This window comes from Enhydra lutris, unplaced genomic scaffold (genome assembly GCF_002288905.1).
Source record: "Enhydra lutris kenyoni isolate GAN:26980312 unplaced genomic scaffold, ASM228890v2 scaffoldscaffold31, whole genome shotgun sequence".
In the NCBI taxonomy this organism is placed as follows: Eukaryota; Metazoa; Chordata; class Mammalia; order Carnivora; family Mustelidae; genus Enhydra; species Enhydra lutris.
Window position 1 is genome coordinate 159,267 of NW_019154115.1, and position 22,373 is coordinate 181,639.

General features: G+C 40.2%; 1 protein-coding gene across 3 annotated transcripts in view; it reads right to left on the bottom strand.

The window, feature by feature from the left end:
- The window catches only part of LOC111153306 (ubiquitin conjugating enzyme E2 Q2), a 73,450-nt gene extending 54,247 nt beyond the window's left edge, over positions 1-19,203 (bottom strand). Inside the window, exons 1-4 of one of the 3 annotated variants that reach the window (XM_022512243.1) lie at positions 18,746-19,203; positions 8,728-8,829; positions 5,358-5,369; positions 4,604-4,699 (exon numbers count right to left, since the gene is read on the bottom strand). In XM_022512243.1, coding sequence (XP_022367951.1) covers positions 4,604-4,699; positions 5,358-5,369; positions 8,728-8,829; positions 18,746-18,934 — 399 coding nt within the window. In that variant the 5' untranslated portion in view covers positions 18,935-19,203. Of the gene's footprint in view, positions 1-4,603; positions 4,709-5,357; positions 5,370-8,727; positions 8,830-18,745 lie in introns of all 3 variants that reach the window. The other 2 variants (XM_022512242.1, XM_022512244.1) reach the window with 2 other exon arrangements.
- Between the last annotated feature and the right edge of the window lie 3,170 nt (positions 19,204-22,373).

A 22,373-nucleotide genomic window follows, 5' to 3' on the forward strand; every position in this document is an offset into this window, starting at 1 on the left:
AAAACCTATGCAATGAAGTTAAACAGCACACAGAAGGAAACGTATACCTCTCACATGTTCGTTAAAGCAATTTATCACAGTGGTCCAATAAACTACAAAAGCAAAAGAAAAAAAAGGTTAAGACTCACACAAAAATGAAAAAGGAAATTAGATTTAAAAAAATAAAAGGACTGGTTCTATCAAAAGGCCAATATAAATCAGACAAGCTTCTGACAAGTAATCATGACAAAGAAAACAACTTGAGAAATGAAAACAGCTTCATAGCCATAGGTTCAAAAGTACAGATGGAAGTAATTTTTTTTTTTTTTTTTTTTTTAGACTCTAAAATTACTAAAACTGAGGAATGGGAAAAATGAAGACTAATACTTAGAAAAAGAGAAAAATGGATCAGGCTCAGATTTTATTTAAACCATGGTTTCTCAACCTTGGAAGTACTGCTATTTCGGGCTAGATAATTCTTTGTCATGCAGGACTCACTGGACATTGTAGGACATTTAGTAACATCCCTTCTACCACAAAACGCCCATAGCATTCCCCCCAGCCAGCTGTGACAACCAAAATTATCTCCAGATATTTCCAGATGTCTCCTGAGAGGAAAAACTGGACCCAGCTGTAATTTTACTTAAACTGTCCTAGACTTTGGGGGCACCTGGGTGGCTCAGTCGGTTAAGTATCTGCCTTTGGCTCAGGTCATGATCCCAGGGTCCCAGAATTGAGTCCTGCAGAGGGCTCCCTGCTCAGCGGGGAGTCTGTTTCTCTCTCTCCCCCTACCCCCTGCTTGTGGTCTCTCTAGCTCTCTCTCAATAAATAAAATCTTTAAAAATAAATAAAGTGCCCTAGACTTTAGAAAAAAAAAAATAACACAATTTTACCAAGTCATTTTAGGAGACTACTAACTCTGACACTGAAATGAAACAAGAGCCTAAAAGGAAATAAGTAAGCAAACCAAACTACATTACAATCTCACTTAAAGTAGAAAAAGCCAAAAATAAAGTATTATGATATCCATTGTGTCCCTGCAGCTACCACCTAATGCAGGTGTTCAGTATTTATTATGAATATAAGGATGAATTCACAATTAGCAATTTTTTCATGTAATTCACAAATTATATCTCTACACATGCACAATTATGAAAAACAAAGTAGATCTACACACACCATGTCCATGATATGTAATTAAGTGAGAAACACAAGTTGCAGACATCCCAGAGTGGGCAAATTGAACATAGTGTTTATATATGCTTCTCCCATCTTCTCTCTTTCCTGAAGCTCCATTAGAATTATAGTGAATAAACACTATACAACATACAATGATAATAAAAAAAGGAAATGAGGCTACCAGCAGAAAAGACAATTCAGGCATGCTAGTAAATGCCACTAAATGGAAGAATGGTAATTAATAAAGCAAATAAGTAAAGTAGGTTAGGGGATTACAGGAGGCTAATTTGTCTCCTAGCACCCTGGAGAGCCTCTAGATTCTAAGATACTGGGTACACTAGACAGCAGGAATAATGGATAGAACTGAAAACAGATCAACCAAAAGCCTGTACACAGAACATGTCCAGTCCCCAAAACACAGTGCTCAACCTTCATCCTTTTTTTTTTTTTTTAAGATTTTGTTTTATTTGTCAGAAAGAGATGGGGGGTAGGGGGAGAAAGAGAAGGAGCACAAGCAGGGGAATCAGCAAGCCGAGGGAGAAGCAGGCTCCCACTGAGCAAGGAGCCCAACATGGGACTTGATCCCAGGACCCTAGGATCATGACCCAAGCCGAAGGCAGATGGTTAACTGACTAAGCCATCCAGGTGTCCCTCTCCCCTCTGTCCTTAAGCAGAACCCAGGCTGAGAGATCTACCTCAAGCAGGTGATTATAAAATTTCATGTCCAAAGAAACCAAGTAGTTCCAGCCCCCATTTTTTATTACACCAGAAAATAGAAACTGGGGGGTGGGGGTTGGAAGTCAGCTTAAATTCCTCTTAAAAGCTATCAGTTGACAAGTCTTGGCCACAAAGAACTCTCAATTATCTTTTTAGTACCTTGCTCAAATACAAGTAAGAAAGGAAGTAAGTAAGAAAGGAAGAAAAAAAGAAAAATATGAATAACACAGAATTGATATTTGAGGAATAGTTTCAAAAAGAAAAACAAGACCAATATAAACAAGGAAAAAAAAAAAACTTACTGAAGAGAAAATAGAGGGGTACTTGGGTGGCTCAGTCAGTTATGTGCCTGCCTTCAGCTCAGGTTATGCCTGCTTCTCCCTCTCTCTCTCTGCCCCTCCACCCTACCTGTGCTTGCTCTCACTCTGTCTCAAATAAATAAAATCTTTAAAAAAAAAAAAAAAAGAAAGAAAGAAAGAAAAGAAAAGAGATGTTAGAGAAGGAGAGGACAAGGGTATCAAAGTAACTCCTTAAGGACACTTATGATTATATCTATAAATCAAAAATAGAATGCTATGAATAAAGAATAATCAGAACAAGAAAGGGGTCTCAGAATTTATGGGACATCATTGGAGATGACCTTGACCCACATTCCCCAGCATTCATCCCCTTATATGGTCCCTCCCAAAGTCAATCTGGGCTGGCCCCATGACTTGCTTTAACCAGTAAATGTGGCAGAAAGGACACTGGGCCAGGTACAGATCTAAGTCTTAAGAACCCCTGGCAGCTTCTACTTTTGTGCTCTTGGCAGCCAAAAATTAAGAATCTGGCCTAACTTTTGGAAGAAAGAGAAGCCACAAAAAGAGGTACATCCAAGAAGAAGATGAGATGCCAAGGGAAAAGTGCAGAGTAAAGAAGCATTTTGCACATTGTGGTGCAGCCACTATCTGAATGTGCAGTGAGCCCAGCAGGAAAAAACAAAACAAAACAAAACAAAACTGTCTAGCTAAGCCTAATCAGCCCACACAATTGTGAGAAATACAATAAATTAAGTTTGGGGTAAGTGGTTAAGCAGCAGTAAATAATCAAAACACAACCAAAAAAAGTTATGCTCTCCAATTTTTTAAAATTGAAGGAAAAACTTCTAGAATTTGAAATTAAAAAAGAGAATATGGAGATAATATAAAAGATACAAAGGCTCAAACAAAGGTGGTCTAAAAGACAATTAGGAGGCATTCTAAAAATGAACAAATAAAGAAAATGGAAAGGAGGGAGTTATCACAGAAAAAAAAAAAAATACAAGAACACTTACCTGAGGAGAAAGATAAAGGAGCCCACATTTGAAATGACCCATCCATACTGAGAGTCCAGCAACAATGAAAAACACAAAAATCCACAACTAAAAACACACCATTGTGATATCTGAGAACACCAAGATAAACTCTTCAAAATGTCCCAAGTCACACACAGACTTAGAATGCATCAGGCTTAAATAACACCACTGGCTAAAGGACAGGAGCACAGTCTTTGAAATTCTGAGGGAAAATTATTTTCAACCCAGAATTATATATTCAATCTGTCAATCAAATGCAACAGTGAAATATAATAGCAGTTAACATTTATTGGGCATTTACTATAATCCATGCACTGCTCTAAATGACTTATATGTACTAACTCATTTACTCTTCACAGCTCCTCCCCAAATATAGGTACTACTATTTCCCCCATTTTACAAACAAGAAACTGATGCACACAGTACTTGGGTAATTATCACAAGGTCATACAACTAATAAGCAGCAGAACCAAGATTCAAACCTATGGTGGTCTGGTCATATTTTTAGATGTTAGAACTAAGAAAATGTACTATTCCACACTAGGATTTTACATGAGGATGTACTCAGGCAAAATGAGAAAGAGTAAACAAGAAAGAGGACATGAGATCAGGTAACAACAGATCCACCCTAGCAGAGGAGACAAAATCTCAAGGTGACACCTACACAGCCAGTCCAGAGACAACCTGCCAAGACTGGTGCAAAAGAACCACAGGAAGACTACAGAAGAGGCAAGAGTTCACAGAAAAGGGGCAGAACATCACTTTTTAAACTAAGGATTATTATAATAAGGAGGACATTGCAAAACAAAGAACTCTACAAGAAACATCACGATAGAAAATGCTACACTACAAAGTCCTAATAATAAACAATGATTATTCATATGACTAAGTATAATGGTGTTTTAAGATGGGAGAGGGGGGAAGGTGGGTTGTATAAGAGCTAAATCCTTATTTATAGCACAAAGTCCATAAATTATGCCCTAAATAGGTAAAGCTGGAAATCTTAGAGGTGGTGGTGAGCTAGTGGGCACTTCTGCTGCTAAAGGAAGTAACATTTGGGTTAAGCCTTAAGAAACCCAGATAGGCTTAAAAGGAGATGGTATTCCAGGTGAAGGTAAATGAATAAGCAAAGAGAAACAATTGAAGGAACAGTTATGGAAATCAGGAATGTCAACAACAAAAAGGTGGTAGTGGGGAGGGAGGCAGTTGTTTCCCTGTCATAGTAAATACCAGCAGCTCCAAAGAGTAAATAGGTTATTTTTAGTATCTAAAATAAAACAAACAATCCAACAAGACTAACTTCTAAATAAGTTAAGAAGGAAAATCATCCTAGTTTTTACTTTTGCTTGAGACAATTTATTTTAGCTCTTGAACACTAGAGAATTTTTACTTTACCTGACCCGTGGGTATTGGTTGATCTAGCATCTCAACATCCAGGTGCTTAGGAAGGTTATATAATCTGCAGAGTTCACATATCAACCACTTCAATTGCTGACGAAGCTACAAAACACATTTCAGTAAATAAGCATTATGTTAAAGAGCCCTTAGAAGACATGAATAATGCTATGACTACTGTAACCAATCCAGTAGGAAATGAAAAAAGTTTGTTACTGCTCAATTACAGCCTACAGATAAAATAACAGTCTTTAAGAAATACTTTTAGGGGCTGCTAGTATAAGAAAGTCACTATGGCTTGAGTACAATCCCTATAACTAATACCTAGCAGAATGACAACAAAAAGGCTGAGGAAGGAGAGCTCCAGACATTGTGGAATTTTCAGTTGCCAACTCCTTTTCTTAGGAAACTTATGACTTCAGACAAGAATACATTTACATTAATGAGACGACAAAAAAATACAGGCAGTGTTGTTACACGAGTTATAAAATTATATATTCCAGTCATCCATTTAAAAGTAAGAGGCAAACGTGGTCTAATAGACATACTCCTGGAATCTAAAAGACCTTGGATACAGCATCTAATTCCCTGAGTTTGAGGGCCCTCATCTGTAAACTAAGGAAATTAAAAACTTCTTATAATGGTAAAGATAAGATGAAACCTGTGAAAAGAGTTGGCACTTGTAGGTTCTTCAGCATCTGCCCAAATTAAAAAAAAAAAAAAAAAAAAAGGTGAAAAAAAGCACTAAGAAAACTGAAAGGAGTAACTCTTTAAGTTCCCATTTTTACATCCAAATTGTTTTGTAAGCATATTTACTTTAAGCAAAGAATCAAGGTAAGTTATGTTCACGAACATGTTTTTTATTGTTGGAAAAAAAAAGCTGTTTTCAATGTTTATGTGTTTAGGAACTGTGCTTTCAGAACAATGTTCAATACTTAGTAGACGTTACCCAGAACTAATAAGGTAACTTACTTCACCTGGTCAGGGACAGTTTCCCAGATGTCTCTGATCAGGAAAAGAGATGAAAAAGCAGGTTTATGAAGGACTAAGAAAACAGAAACAGAATTAGAATGGGTTAAAAAGAAAAGAATAAGACTTTCCAAAGTAGCCAAAAGAACAAGCAGAAATTAGGAAAGCTGAGCAGTAAATCAGGATTAAAAAAATCCTCAAGCTTAAAAGGCACCATGGATCTACCCCTCCAATAAGCTCTGTTTTGTTTCAAGAACATAATGAAGATGACAAATGGTAACCTGGACACAGACCCAGACACTCCAACCTGTGACAAAGGAAGAGCCATGGGAATGCTGCAGCAGAGGAGGCAGCACGTGGCAAAGTCAGACCAAGCGACAAGAAAAATAGGGTTGTATAGCTTTCCAGGAATTTCAACTCTACGCTCCCTCTCCCCAAAAAGCATTTAAAGGGTAGAAGAAACTAAGATGGTGGGAAAAGATTTAAGAAATATCTAGAAGGTAGATGGATAGGTATTAGAAACTTACTAGGTCTGGAGAAGGGAGGTGTCAGGAAATAAAGGTATAAAAAAGAACTTTTAGTTCCATAGTTCAGCCATGGGTGACAAGCTTCATTATTTCATCTTGTCCCACTCACAATCACAGAGAGAATTACTGAAGAGAAACTGGCGTGCTGGAGTGCCACAAGGTAGGGAAGGTTAAATTTAGATATAATCATTTTGAACAGCCATGGCACATCCAAGTGAGATTCCCTGGATCTACAGGATACATAGGTAGATGCATGCATTTGAAACTCAGGAGATATATTTTAGCTAAAGAAACAGATTTAGGAATCCCTGGAATATAAACCATGATTTAAGTAATAGTAGTAAAAGAGATTTCTCAGAGAAAGCATAGAATGAAAAGAGGCAGACCAAGGGACAAGAGCTCAGGGAAGACCAAGGCAGGGTTAGGAAGGGATAAAAACAGGAGACAATAATCCGATGGAAGTTCTCCTAAGATTATTGGTTTCCAGAGGACAAGGACAGGACTTGACTTTTGTACCCATCACTTATTACAGAGCCTGGCATAGAAGCCAGTAAATTAGAAAAAAAAATAAAATAAAATAACAAACTTCTCTCTGTTCTTCTATTAACAGTTTTCTGTACAGACCCAGAAGGAGAATGTATGCATTAAAAAAAAAAAGGTACGGATTTTTTTTTTTAATTTTTACAACACTGTTTGCAAAAGGAGCCAGATTATAAACAATATTCTATGCCTTGCCTTTTCACTTGCGTATCTTGGAAAGTTATATACATTCTCATGAAAAGATTAGTGACATTCTTTGTAACTACAATGTAATATTCTATCATAGAACTATTCTATACACAGTAGTTTTTATTTAACCTGCTTTTGATTGGAGACTTTAGGTAGTAAATGTTTGTTAAGTGGAGGAATATTTCAACAAGGGAATAATCACCACTATCAAACTCTTGCAGAGAGGTCAATTTTAGGGTTAAAAAAGGATTCCTTGGATTTAGCAACTAGACATAAAAAATTTAAGTGCAACAATGAAGGTAGGATCCAGATTATAATGAATTAAGTAAAGCAAAGGTGAGGAAATACAACTTATTCTGTCAAGAAATTAGGTGATAGAATAACTGGCAGAGACTATAAGAGTAGAGGGTATTCTGGTTTTCTTCTTTTACGTAAATATATTAATTTTTTAAAAATAAAATGAGACCCAATTTTATGTCCTATGTCATTTCATTTTAAGAGCATTTGTTGATGAAAAATGTTAGACACTGAAAAATAACCCAGTCAATTCTACTATTACAAAACTTTTACCTTTAGATCTTTTTAGAATTAACCTCCTAAAAGGAGATAGCAGTAAGACGGCCATCTTTTTTAAGAGGGCCATCTTTTCCTGTCCTGTCACTCCTGTGCTGGAAATGTGAATCTGTCTAGCTTTTTATTTTTACCTCTAACCTTCATGGCTCTCCAGTCCAGCCTCTACTCTTAAAATACTCCTCAAACCGATTTCTTCTGTTGTTAGATTCTAACTTCCCAGATGGTCAGTTCTCCCAATGATATTTATAGAATAATCCACTCTTTCTTTATAGAGTATTTTAACTTATTCTGAATTCTCAATAGCATGACTTTGTTTTTAAACTTCTCTTATCTTTACCTGTCCAGTCCAGTACCAGTACATAATATTTTTATTTAATATCTAATTGGACAAGACTCTCATTACTTTTTTCAACTTTTTTTTATTATTTTCTTTTTAAAACCAACTTTAGCGTCATTTTGTCAAGCTCCAAAAATAAGACTGTTGGGATTAACTGCATTCAATTTATAAACTAACATAACGCTACGAAGGTAACAGACATGTTTGTAATATGGAGTCTGCCATCTAGGAATACAGTAGTCAAATAAGTCAAATAAGTCATTCTAGCTTAATTTTAAAGAAGGATATGAAACTATACAGAATACAACCTCAACTATTTAAACCTATTAGAGTCCACGTATTTTACTAGCAAGGGAAAAAATACTGATAGAAAATAACTACCATGTCAATAGTGGTTATATCAGGCAGAAATATTATTTCCCTTTATTTTACTAAGTACTCTCACAGTAGTTGCTTATTTTTATCATCAAAGAAAAAAGATTTCTAAATTTTTTTTATAAAATGGAAAGTTATACTTCTTCATATATTAAAAAAACAAAAAAACACATTTTCTTTGTATACCTATGGTTAGTTATTACTGCAGTTACAGACCTGTGAGAGAGAAACCCATTCCTTACCACAAGCATTGATGTCATTCTAGCATTATTTCCCCTCACATCCACCTCAGTCTTTTTTTCTTTTTCTATCTTCAACCTTGGCTAGTGTTCCCTACTAAAAATGTCTGGTAGGTTTAAAGTGAGAATTCATTGAAAAGAGACCACCTAACTCCTCATCTAAATTAAGGTTTAGCATATGGGGAATAAAAAAAGATAAATCAGGTAGTACAGAATTCAAGGCAAAAAACAGACAAAACTGGTCTTGAGCTCCTTTAAGATTATCAAATAATCATTAATCAGGCTTTTCTATATCATATTACCTCTCAACACTTAAGTTCTACATACAATGTTCTTTAGGGGGGAAAAAAATAGTAGGTTGGGTTATTTTCTCACCGAATTGTTGTTCTTAGTATCTTCTAGACGTTCCAGCACTGATGTCAGATTTGGGTCATCAGAGTCCACAAACCATATTGGTGAAGAAGATGGGTAAGATTCCTGTTACAGAGACACCTATGTTAAACATATTTACATATAGACTAATCTGGAAATGCAAGTTAACATACCATCAAATGACAAGATGACAACAGATTTAAGTAAAATATATCAGGGTGAAGAAAAGCAATCCATTAAAATCTAGGCATGGAGAAAAGTTTTTTTTTTTTTTTTCCTGGATTTTTTTTTTTTTTAAACAGTTGTATGGTGTAATTTTGCCTGCTCCATGTTACATAATTTATACACTTAAAAATCAAGAAAAAAAAAAAAGTAGTTTCCCCAATAAGTAGTAGCATTTAAAATAGAAGAGAAGCACTGCAAAAATTAGGTTTTATCACAAGCTGGGGAAAAAAAAAAAAAAGGTACTCAAGTACCAGGAAAGATGGGCTTCCTTCCTTTACAAAGGGTCAATCATGGCCTGGATAAATCCCTCAAAAAGAAAAGCAAAAAAATTAAAACAACCACCTCACAACCTTGAAGTATAATTTATAAATTTAAACCATACTACTTTTGCCTTTTAATATAATAAAGCTACATTTCTAAACTTTATCTAGATGAGATCTACCTCAATTTTTAAAGGTGAAGCAAAGGAGTATAATCTAGGCATATATTTTTAAATCCTTACAAATACTAAAATGATTTTTTAAAAATCTTCTTACTCCCGGGGCGCCTGGGTGGCTCAGTGGGTTAAGCCGCTGCCTTCGGCTCGGGTCATGATCTCAAGGTCCTGGGATCGATCGGGCTCTCTGCTCAGCAGGGAGGCTGCTTCCCTTCCTCTCTCTCTCTGCCTGCCTCTCTGCCTACTTGTGATCTCTGTCTGTCAAATAAATAAAGAAAAAAAAAAATCTTCTTACTCCCTATACTCCCTGTTCTAAGTAATTACAGAAGTTACTTTGAGATTTTTCTCCATTAGAAAATTGCCCCCCGCAAAATCAATCCCATTAAATTTTGCCTTTTTCCTAATAATTTCCAACCCTTCTCAGATTGTAGGGAGGAATGTAGTTTCTAAAGGAATAGATTCCTTAACTGAGATTAGGATTATTCCTTCAATATCTCTGGTGTTAGAAGTCAGAACAAACAGCCATATAGTGACCATATGGTATATACAGGTTTCACTCGCCACAGAAGCTGGGCTTTGGAAAGAGGCATCCTCCTTGTACAGCCACTATCTGCGTGCTACAGCTCAGGGGTCAATGATGTTCCTGAACACTGTGATGGGCAACCTCTAAAATGGTCCCAAGCATCCTAACCTGGTATTCACTGCCTTGTATAATTCTCTCCCCAGACTCACTTCTAACAGACAATAATACAGTCAATGATGGGGTGTGACTCCTAAGATTAGATTACAAAAAGATAAGAACTTCTAGGGGCTCATGGGTGGCTCAGTGGTTTTAAAGCCTCTGCCTTCGGCTCAGGTCATGGTCCCAGGGTCCTGGGATGGAGCCTCACATCGGGCTCTCTGCTCAGCAGGGAGCCTGCTTCCCCCCTCCCCCACCTCTCTGCCTACTTGTGATCTAACAAATAAATAAAATCTTTAAAAAAAAAAAAAAAAGATAAGAACTTCTTTGTTGCTCACCCTCTCCTGCTCTTTCATTCATCTTACCCCCACCCCCTCATTGAAGCCATCTCCCTATGGAGAAGCCCACAGCTACATGGCAAGAGATGGAGAGAGGCCTCTGACCACCTGCCACCCTCAGACAGAAGGCCTGTAATACCAAAACTACACGAATAAGAATGGAGGAAGATTCTCTCCCAGTTTCACTTTTTGATGACTGTAGCACTAGTCAACATCTTTACTGCCTGGTGAGAGTCACAGAGCCAAGGAACCCTGGTAAGCCATGCACAGACCAACAGAAACTGTGAGATAATGTTGCTGTTCTAAGCTACTACATTTGTTATAGAGCAATATACAACTAATTCAAACCCCATAAAATACTAGTATTTTATTCCATCGCAAACTGAGTACTCTCAAGAAATGCTATAGTTACGTATTTTTAAAAGTAAAATTACATGTGTTGACTTTTAAAGGTTAACAGAAAAAAGCCTTACATGCTTTACTATTAATAGACATTTACTCTCTACTGTTTTCTATTATAGATTAGGAAAAAGTCATTATTATTATATACTAGCTGCCAAATAATTAGGTTCTGGTTATGGAAAAACAATTTTGAAGAAACACAGTATTAAAGAAGCATTGCTTTGAGAACTATAATCTCAATTACAAAATAGCTGAAGCCAAAGAAACGGTCTTTGAAGCACTTCACCAAATGAGTCAATCGGAGAAAGACAACTATCATATGATCTCCCTGATATGAGGAAGTGGAGATGCAACGTGGGGGGTTTGAGGGGCAGGAAAAGAATAAATGGAACAAGATGGGATCGAGAGGGAGACAAAACATAAGACTTTAATGTCACAAAACAAACTGAGGGGGGCACAAGGGAGGGGGGTAGGAAGAGGGTGGTGGGGTTATAGACATTGGGGAAAACTCAACACCCAAAGAACAAATAATCCAATCAAGAAATGGTCAGAAGACATAAACAGACATTTCTGCAAAGAAGACATCCAGATGGCCAACAGACACATAAAAAAGTGTTCCACATCACTTGGCATCAGGGAAATACAAATCAAAACCACAATGAGATACCATCTCACACCAGTCAGAATGGCTAAAATTAACAAGTCAGAAATGACAGATGGTGGCAAGGATGCAGAGAAAGGGGAACCCTCCTACACTGTTGGTGGGAATGCAAGCTGGTGCAGCCACTCTGGAAAACAGCATGGAATTTCCTCAAAAAGTTGAAAACAGAGCTATCCTACAACCCAGCAATTGCACTACTGGGTATTTACCATAAATATATAAATGTAGTGATCTAAAGAGGCACGTGCACCTAAATGTTTACAGCAGCAATGTCCACAGTAACCAAATTATGGAAAGAACCTAGATGTCCATCAACAGATGAATGGATAAAGAAGATGTGGTATATATATACAATGGAATACTATGCAGCCATCAAAAGAAATGAAATCTTGCCATTTGCAATGACGTGGATGGAACTAGAGGGTATTATACTGAGCAAAATAAGTCAATCAGAGAAAGACAACTATCATACGATCTCTCTGATATGAGGAATTTGAGAGGCAGGGTTGGGGGGTGGACATGGGGGGTAGGGAAGGAAAAAAATGAAACAAGATGGGATCGGGAGGGAGACAAACCATAAAAGACTCTTAATCTCACAAAACTGCGGATTGCTGTGGGGTTGGAGAGGTAGAGATAGGGTGGTTGGGTTATGGACATTGGGGAGGGTATGTGCTATGGTGAGTGCTGTGAAATGTGTAAGCCTGATGATTCACAGACCTGTACCCCTGGGGCAAATAATACATTATATGTTAATAAAAATAATTTTTAAAAAAAGCTCCTTGGCCCTTAGCACACTTTTGGGGGGGGGATTTATTTTACAGGGGGCAAGGGGCAGAGAGAGAGAGAGAGAATCAGTTTTAAGCAGACCCTATGCTGAGCGTGGGCTCAATCTCACACACTGAGATCAGGGCCTGAGCCGAAACTAAGAATCAGATGCTTAAGCAACTGGGTCACCCAGGTGCCCCTCACTTTTAAACAGTATAAAAGTTTTGACTCCAAAAGTTTTAGAATAGCTGCCTTCTCTACACCTTCCATAGCCCAACCCAGAATGTCTTCCTTGGAAGAAACATCCCTTCACCATTGTATATTAACCTATGTGGTTCCATTGGAGATAGCTTCCCTAATTCCTTCCCATCTTTCTATCTCTCTCCCTTGACCCAAACCTTGGTCACAGGTCTCTATGAGCCCATTCCACTCCCAGTGATTAGTTGTCTGATGGGCTCAGCCAGACAAATCTAGGTCTTCTCTAGGACTAAAATTCTCCTTCTGGGAGCTCCCAAGTCATAAGGCCAGCCTGGGGTGGTCAGTTATTTTTCTTGCCAAAACAGAGAGGGTTTATGTAAACAAATTATTTTCTAGAGGGTGACAGATATTTGTATTTCTTCCATGACTGTGAGAATGCCCATTTCACTGCACACGTGCTAACATTTTTACCAATCTGTTCAATAAAAGCTTTTACCTGGAAGAAAAAAAGTTCCTATACAATGTAAATCATTATAGCTCCAGAAACCAATTCATCAATAAGAACGGGAGGCCATCATGGGACGCCTGGGTGGCTCAGTTGGTTGGACGACTGCTTTCGGCTCAGGTAATGATCCCGGAGTCCCGGGATCGAGTCCCACATCGGGCTCCCAGCTCCACGGGAAGTCTGCTTCTCCCTCTGACCTTCTCCTCGCTCATGCTCTCTCTCACTGCCTCTCTTTCAAATAAATAAATAAAATCTTTAAAAAAAAAAAAAAAACGGGAGGCCATCACTTCTAGGAAAGTTTCAAAGGACATTACCTATATGCATAAGGATTTAGCTCTAGCTGTTAATGTCCAAAGGATTATTTAAAATTAAAAAAAAAAAAAAAGAGTCTTATTCAGAAATAACTTTGTGTCTATTTTCTACACAAATCCACTAAGACACCAATGTGTGGCTCTGTATCAAGCACCAGTCAGCAGAACTGCCTACCAGAATGCTGTCTCTACTATTTTTCCAAATAATAGAACATGGTCATCTCCAAGGACTTCATCACTGTATGAATACAGATGTATGTAACATTTTTGTTCAAGGTTCAGAAATATAACAGTTGTAATTCTTCCAGAGTGTTGTTCAGTAAATGTGGAGAGGAAAATGAGACCAACAGAATCTAAATGCTCTGACATTCATTCATTCATTCGTTCATTCATTCATTTTAAGATTTACTTGTTGTTAGAGAGCCGGCATGCAGGCACCCAGGTGTGAGATGCAGAAGGAGCAAAAGGAGAGAATCTTCAAGCAGACTCCCCGCTGAGTGCAGAGCTTAACTGGCTGAGACACCAAGGCGCCCCTAAATGCTCTGACATTGGGGTAAAAAAAAAAAAAAGCTACCAAAAGAGACTGCTCCCCGCTAATCATTTTGCAAGTAAACAACTAAGTAACATTATCAGACCCCACAGAAGCAGAATGAAAAATCAAAACATCCTTCTAGTTAAACTGAGGTAGAGAAAATAAAGGTGCTGAAAAAGATTCAAACCACCTGATCTGCAGAAACCAATGGGCAGTTTCCTTGATTCTCAGTGTACTTTGTCTTTCAGAATAATCTTTTAGAAAGAGAACACAGAACACTGTTACAATGGCTTTGGTAAAGGGGACTCTGCTTCATTACTCTGGCTCTCCAGTAATGCTTTACATTTGGCAATGACTGTTTCAATTCCCAGCCCTCAACTAGCTGACATTTATCTAATACTATCTTTTTCAGGTCTCAGGAAGTTTAAAAAACTTTATCAAGTTACTAAGACATACACCATTCATAAAATGGAAACCTAAGTCTCCTCTTCATTTACCTGTTCTTTCAAGGACATATGGGCATAAAAATGGGGGTAGAGGAGGATAGATAGATAATAACTAGGAATTTTACTCTATGTTACAAATTGGTCAGATGAATGAAAACAATGATTCCTCCAGCCTGAAAGGACCACTGAAGTGCTTAACATGACAGCTCTGCTATTTTCAAATGATTCTCCGGGTGTTCAGTTTGAAAAGGTAATCTGTCCCAGGAAGGCAGAAAAGGTCTCGGGCTCTTTAACCAAGTTGGTTCATGATTTCCACTGTATAACCTTGGTGGGCTACTGTTTATTCAATGTCAAGACTAGTAACATGAAAAATTAAGAAATTAACAGCACCGATTTATTTCTCAGGAAAAGCTGTTAGAAAGCATTTCTATTCTATATTCAGCCGCAAATGACACCACCAATTTCATATTTGTAGAGAACATTATTATTTTAAAGAGCTTTCCTTTAAAAGCTTTCATGCAGGACAAAAAGTATTATCGACTTTATAGAAAAACACAGCAGAAAAAATGATTTGCTTAAAGTCCCAACTACCAAGTATAGTATAAACCCTTTTCTCTCACCTAAGCTCAGAGCTCTAACATTTATTATTCTGGCTGTTGGTGGTGAGGTGGGGAGGGGAAAGGGGACTCTGATAATGACCAAGAGAAATTTAATTAGCAAAATAAAAAAATGTGCTACCACAAGTAGCCTGGCAAATAGCCATTCATGCAAAAGAGTACTGGTTTATGTCACACAAACAATAAAATTAGTACAAAATTTTATCTGTTTACCAGCTAATTTACATGAGGTGGGTGGGGGGTGATTGTTCACTCTGAAATACGGATTGCCTACCAAGAATTGCCAGATGTCAAGAAGTGCATATAAGGAGAAATGAAGTTGCCAAGTTATGTTAAATATTTCAAAAGGACTAAAAGAATTCCATATACTAGCTCCCAATAAGGTCACACAGGTTACTAAAACAAGCTGCTTTGCTTTCAGGTGTGAACATAACTGAATATTAGCAGTAACTGGCAATTAGATCTGTTTGCATGACATTCCTTCATATCATGAGTTCACACAAAACAAATAGTAAAAGACTCCTTCTTGAGGTTGAAAATAGCATTCTGTCCCTTCATATTTAAGATTCAGATAAATTTATATAACAGAAAAAGATTTAGCTCAATTCCCCTGGACTAAAGAGTAAAACGTCTGTTCTGGTTTCTCCTTCCTAAAATGGTCTTTCATATAAAGTCAAATTACATATTTCCTACCCAGTGACTTGTTAAATATTTAAAATATGTCTTGATGTTTCCTCTGCACTTTTGACAAACTCTTGGCAGTTAACTTACGCAATAGTTAAGATTTTCGTTCATACAGAATACAGCTAAAATAGAAAAAATATTTACTGAGTATTTACTGAATGGAAGATGAAAAGCATGATTAGAGACTATGCTCCCCTGCCATCATAAAAAAAAGGCTATAAAAAAAGTCTAAAACTACTATAATAGAACATAAGGACAAATAACCAAAGCAGTAAATAGTAAAGATTATAGAAGGGAGGAAGGGGAAATAAATACCAGCAGGAACTGAATAAGACTTCCTAGAAGAGCCTTGAGGGTTGGTCAGACATGGAAAGACAGACTGGGGTGGGGTAAGGGGCACATTCCATATGGGAAAAACAGATTCAGAAATCTGAAAGAAAAAGGGGGTACAGTATCTTTAGAAGATAATTCAGAAACTGGCATGCATGAGTGTAAGGAAACAATTCATGAGGTGCCCTTTACTCAAATGTTAAACTGTGTTAAGTATGCTTCTTGGTGAGCAATGGAAAAGACCTGGCCTGGCATGTAGAAGAGCTCAAAAAATATCTGGGAATAAGGAAATAAGAGGAAAAATTAAAGAACAGATCAAACATTATTTTTTTTTAAAGAGCTATAACCTTTTAAAGATTTTTTTTTTTAATGTATTTATTTGACAGACAGAGATCACAAGTATGCAGGGAGGCAGGCAGAGAGAGAGGAGGAAGCAGGCTCTCCACAGAGCAGAGAGCCCGACGCGGGGCTTGATCCCAGGACCCCAGGATCATGACCTGTTCAACCCACTGAGCCACCCAGGCGCCGCTAGAGATTAGCAATTCACAAACACAATAGACAGGAAATCCAACACCCTTTCTTCTTTGCACTTTTCCCACTAAGAAAATGGTATCAACACAGGCAAGCCATGTAGATTTTATCAAAACACCCACCTACACTTAAAGAGTCTTATCTTTTTTAGAGATACTCATGAAATAGTTATAGTGACAGGTCAGGAACCAGCTTGGAAACACTGAGGTGGGGTACAGATGAAATAAGATGGGCCAAAAGTTGATTGTTGTTGAGGCTACATGGAGGTTCTCCACACTATTCGCCTTTTGTGTATGTTTGATATTTTCCCATAAAAAATTAATACACACTCATATACACGGAGTATCCACCATGATAATTACCTTCTGATAATACCTGTCATAACTTTGAGGACTTTCTACTGTAATACCATTATACTAGTCTCTACCACATCCTCCTTTCACTGGGTGTCTCTAATTCATTCCTTGCTTCACTTCCTAATCCAGGTCTTCCCACAGTATTCTGTGTGTAGCTGACTCCTATTGGCCTCCTATACAGATCTCAATGGGGACTCTGCTGGCATTTGAAGTGGGTAATTCTTTGTTCTGGCAGACTGCCACGACCCTACAGCACCTGACATAACCAAAACCAGACATATATACATTTCCTAATATCACACACTGTAGAGAATTAACCCTAGTGCTAGATGGCAAACACATTTTTCCAACTTACCTCAGTAATTTAGTAGCTACCCACAGCCGACCAGTTCAGTATTCTATTATGCAAACCACCCCTTCCTTTTCCTGGCCATACCCCAATTTCTACCAGAACAATCACCATACAGGCCAATCTCCTGCATACTCACTACCACTTCCTGTTTCCTATTCTTGGAAAATCTTCTCTTTACCAGCCTATATCCTCAAAATTTGTCTTCTCCTAAACAAACCACATTTTCTCAAGCAGTGGTGTCTTTTCTGGATAGAGTTTCCTCTGCCTGAAATGTGCTTCCACTCCCAAGATTCTACTCACCTGTCAAAGCCCAACTCCAATGTCAGCCTCCCACCAAAGCCTTCTCTGAAGCACCACCCAACCACCAAACTCAAAATTAACTCTCTTTGGCTTTCATAATGACACCACAGAACTTGATAACCTTTGGTAATATGAAACTCTTCCACCAAGATTTAGTTCTGAAGATAGGGACGTCACTGACCCGTTTTGCAAAACCAGTGCCTAAAACAGAACACTTAGATGTTCAATAAATGACTTCTCTCCTCAGTACAGTGCTAGTACTTTTTTTTCCCTAAAAATACACAACTGCTCCCCCAGATATTCTGGAAATTATTTTAATGTCAATTATTGTAACTTCAACCCCTTTCCAAACTCTCGGGTACCAGATCAGGAACACTTTAGGCACTTGAGTAGCCCACTGACTTAACCACACTTTTGGTCTGGAGGGTACATAAAACTACCACCTAGACTCCTGCTGTAAGAAGTTTATTCCGCAGTCTGGAACAATACCCTAGGTCAACTTCACCTCATGAATGGTTTCATCATACACATTTATGAAAAAACTAAACACTTGGATTACCTTACCAAGCCCCGGGTTTCTAACGAGCTTCCAATTGAAAGAGTGAGCTTTTACACTGCCTTTTTGGTTTTGTGACATAAATTAATCTTTCTGGTCTGAAGACCCGGGCAAATATCTCCTTTGGGGTGCAGATAATTTTAAAGGCTCACACACAAGAGGGGCTGTGGAAGCAAACACCTATATCACCACCTGCCCATCCACGTTCAAAGCGCCTTTCAGGAAACACGTTCGCGCGGAGCCAAGGCCAGCAAGTAGGGGATAATTCAAACAGCACCAGAGGCTGCATTCTAAACTTTTTCAATATAAGTTTTTCCTTAAACACAAATTTAAAAAAAACTGGGTGAATAAGCAAGAGGAAGGAAACCTCACTGAAGAGTAAGGCGTTAAAACTTGAGGGGCTTCCCCATTCCCAGCCGGGGTTCCAAAGCCAGAGTCGACATGCCTCGCCGCGGCCGGGGGCAGGCCGGCTGTGGGCAGCCATGGCGACCTAGCTAGGGCAAGGGCCGCCACTGTCTCCCACACCGAAACCAGAAGGCGGCTGAGAGGGCCAGCAGCCCCAAACCCAGCCCCGTGGGAAGAGCGGAGAAAGGCACCGCCTGCCTCCTCCCACCCAAGCCTCGCGCTTGCAAGGCTGGGCCTGGGCAGGGCCCCATGCCCGGGAAAGGGGCGGATCCGCCCCGCCCGGGGCCCCGGGAGCCAAGGGGACCCTACCAGACCGATTCCCTTTTGTCCCGGGGCTCGGGCGCCCTTTCAGCCCACGTATGGCTTCGAGGGTCTGAGGCCGGGCGCCTCACCGTGATGTTGCAGTGGAGTGTAAGCGGCGGAGACGGCGAGTGCGGGCTGCCGGGCGGTGCCGGAGGCGGCAGCAGGAACTGGCAATGCAGCTCGTCCAGCTTCCAGCTGACGATGCGGAATCGCTCGTGGTTCTTGTCGAAGATGGACGCCAGGAACTTCAACTCGGCCTTGAGCCCTGACACGGACATCTTCCCCTCATCTCCGGCAGGAGGGGTGCGAAAGGGGAGCTGGGCCCAGAGCCGCCGTCACGGCCGCTACCGCCCCACAGGGCCGGCTTGGGGCCGCACTCTCGCGGCTCCGCCTCTCCCCGCCGCCGAGGCCAGCGTCGTATCGCGGCTGAAAAATGGCTAGGGGCACTGAGGCCTCGGCGGGCGGCTGTGTGGCGGCCTGGGCGGCGGCGGGGGCGGCGGCTGCTCTCTTTGTAACCGACTCCGCGGGCAGGAGACCACGGCCCCACGGCTTAAAAGGGCAACAGCGACGCCGCCCCCGCTACAGCCTGGGAAAGGGCTGCCCCCACCCCGCCCCCATCCCCTCCCCGCCCCCGCGCGCCCCGCGCGCCCAGGTTCCGGCGCGTGCACGCGGCCTGCGCGCGGGCCCGCCTGGCCGCCCCCTCCTCGCCTTGACCCAGCCCTCTTCCGCCCCGCCCATCTGCTTCTTTCCTCTGGCCCTCGGACCCGAGGCTCGGGGGGCTTGGCACCTGGAGGCCTGATCACCTGGAGGATCAGGAGACCCCCTGCGCGCCTCAGCCTCCAAGTCTGGGAGCTGGCCACGTGCGCGGCCTATTGCGCCGGCCACGTAGGCGCGCCTGCGGATGCCGGCCAGCCCCTGGGGGCGGCTCCTCTGCTGGGCTCTGAGCTAGCCACCCACTCACCTGACCCGGGCGGTGCCCTAATGAGAGGCGGCAAACAGCTGGCAGCGCTTTGGACGCAAATCGGCTCACTTACTTTCATCTTCACTACTCTAACCCCGTACCTAGCCACCAGTTCACTAGCATGGGTTCTCTTCCCTTCCTGCCTTGAGCTTTTGTCCCGTTTCCCAAGCTTAAGGAAATCCTTTCCACCTCCCGTGGAGGCAGGACTATTTTCAGTAAAGTCTTAGCTCAAATGTCATCTCAGAGAGGTCCTCCCAGACCACCCAATCTAAAATAGCCAACCAGTCACCCTATATCGCATAATCCTATGTTAAATTTTTCACTCAGCACCTATCACTGTCTGATATTTTTCTTATTTGTTCATTGTCTCTGCCCAAGACGAACGTCTGAGTTATTCAGAGTTGTTTCCCCAGCATCTAGAACGAGGCCTTTTGAAAATACCCAGTGTTATTGAATGGATGCTCCTATCAGGAAGGCCCAGCTTTTAATACAACCTGTGGCACATCGCTTAATAACATTTCAACAAAGGGCTCTGCATTTTCCTTTTGCACTGGTCTTGATTGGAGGTATTGGACTCTCTCTGCCTATATGTCTCCTGCTTCAAGATCTACAAGTGGTTCCTGATCTACTGGTCCTTAGATGACCTAATATAGAACAACAGGGGGAGCTATTAGGTCCACTGAATGAGGAATATTTTTAAATTTTTTTCATTTACTTCTGAGATATTGTGTCATAGTGCTTCTTAACCTTTAAGGAAGTCACAGACCTTCCTGAGAATTTAATAAAAAGCCATGATCCGTTTTCCCGGGAAAACACCTCTGCATATAAAGTGATGTATTTATGGGGATTCATGGTCCTGGCACTAGAGATAGCATTATGAATTGGGACTGAGAGGAGAAGGGGTTCCAGGTTCCAGGCCTGAGTTCCAAGTCAGAAATAACTAGGGTAGTATACTGGCATTAATGCTGGGTTAAACACTGGAGTGGCCTGCTGCTTGCTTTTTCCATCAGCCCCGGGTACTCTTGGGACCCTAACAGGCATGGTAGTCATGGATAAGGATTTCAGACAAAGGGGAACAACCTGTTCAGAACCTATATGACTTTGAGAAGTAAAATGCCCTGAACGTGTTATTTAATCTAAGCTTCTTTTGTTTATCTCTAAATTGCTATGAGTAAATAAAGAGCTTTATAAGTTGCAGATGCTTTTATTAGTTTTATCAGAAATAAATATATAAATATCAAATTCACAATCATTTTTTAAACTTCTTTTTAAAAAGATCTTATTTACTTATTTGACAGAGAGAGCATGCACACAAATGGGGAGGGGCAGGCAGAGGGAGAGAGAGAAACAGTCTCCCTGCTGAAGAGAGATCCCGATGTGGGACTCCATCCCAGGACCTTGGGATCATGACCTGAGCCGGAGGCAGACGCATAACCGACTGAGCCACCAAGTTGCCCCTCAAACTTATTTTTTGAGCATCTGCTATGTGTCAAGCCATAAGAGAGCTAGTCAGAAATAGAATCTGAATTCAAGAAGTTTAAGATCTAGCATTGGAAATAAAACATTGCTCCAGAGAACAGAAGACTGTGACTTACAATAGCTTGGACAATAAGGAAATGTATCACTTCATAAAGTAAGAAGTTCAGGGGCACCTGGGTGGCTCAGTGGGTTAAAGCCTCTGCCTTCGGCTTGGGTCATGATCCCAGGGTCCTGGGATCGAGACCCACATCAGGCTCTCTGCTCAGCAGGGATCCTGTTTCCTCCTCTCTCTGCCTGCCTCTCTGCCTACTTGTGATCTCTCTCTGTCAAATACATAAAAAATCTTTTAAAAAATTGTTTTTAAAAAAAGAGTGGAAGTCTCCAGAAAGGCAGAGCAGGTTCAGTACGAAAGAAGGAGTGGGAGAAATCACAACTTGTATGGAAGAATTTTTTTTTAAGAATTTTTAATTTCAAGGACTTCGACATGGATTAACTCTCAGTGATAGCATATTTCATGCTATTCTGTCCCAACATATACTGCAGGGCTGCTTTCAAATGCCATCTCTTTTATCTACCTTTTCTAATCCCCAAATTTAATATCTCTTTTTCTCCAATTTCCCAGTATCTCATCTGTCCCAGCACTTACTTTTTGGTTTCACCTTGACTCTGACTACCTGGTTTCATCTTTGTCTCCTCTACTAGGTTATAAACTTGTCTAATCATCTTCATATCCATAACACATATTGCAGTCCCTGTGACATAGAAACTACCCAATAAGTGATCACTGAGCAGACATAGCCTGTGAGAAGTGAAATCCATGAAATGTCTTCAGTTCAAGACACATAAAAGAGAAAAGTGATAGAGTTTCACTGAAATCTCAGGGAATCTATGGAGACATCTCCCTGTCTGAATTGTGCACACATCAGCATGTGGTCACATAGGCCCAGACAACCACAGAGCTCCCCACAAGACACAGGATATGGAGCTCATCCCTGTTAAAATGAACAAGTGACTCATTATTCTGCTGCAGCCAACTCAGTGAGAAACTGTTCTAAGCTAAAATTTTCACAAGTTTGGACCCTGGCTTATATTAAAACTACCTTTGATTTTAACTTCATTCCTAACACCCATCATTTCCCTCTTGCTTGTATAGTAAGGGGCTTTCAGACTAAGTTGCAAATACACTGCATATGAATGTGATTCTGGGGAGAAGGTCTAAAGCAGCACTGTCTAGTAGAACTTTCTGCAGTGATGGAAAGTTTGATCCTTTTGCTGTC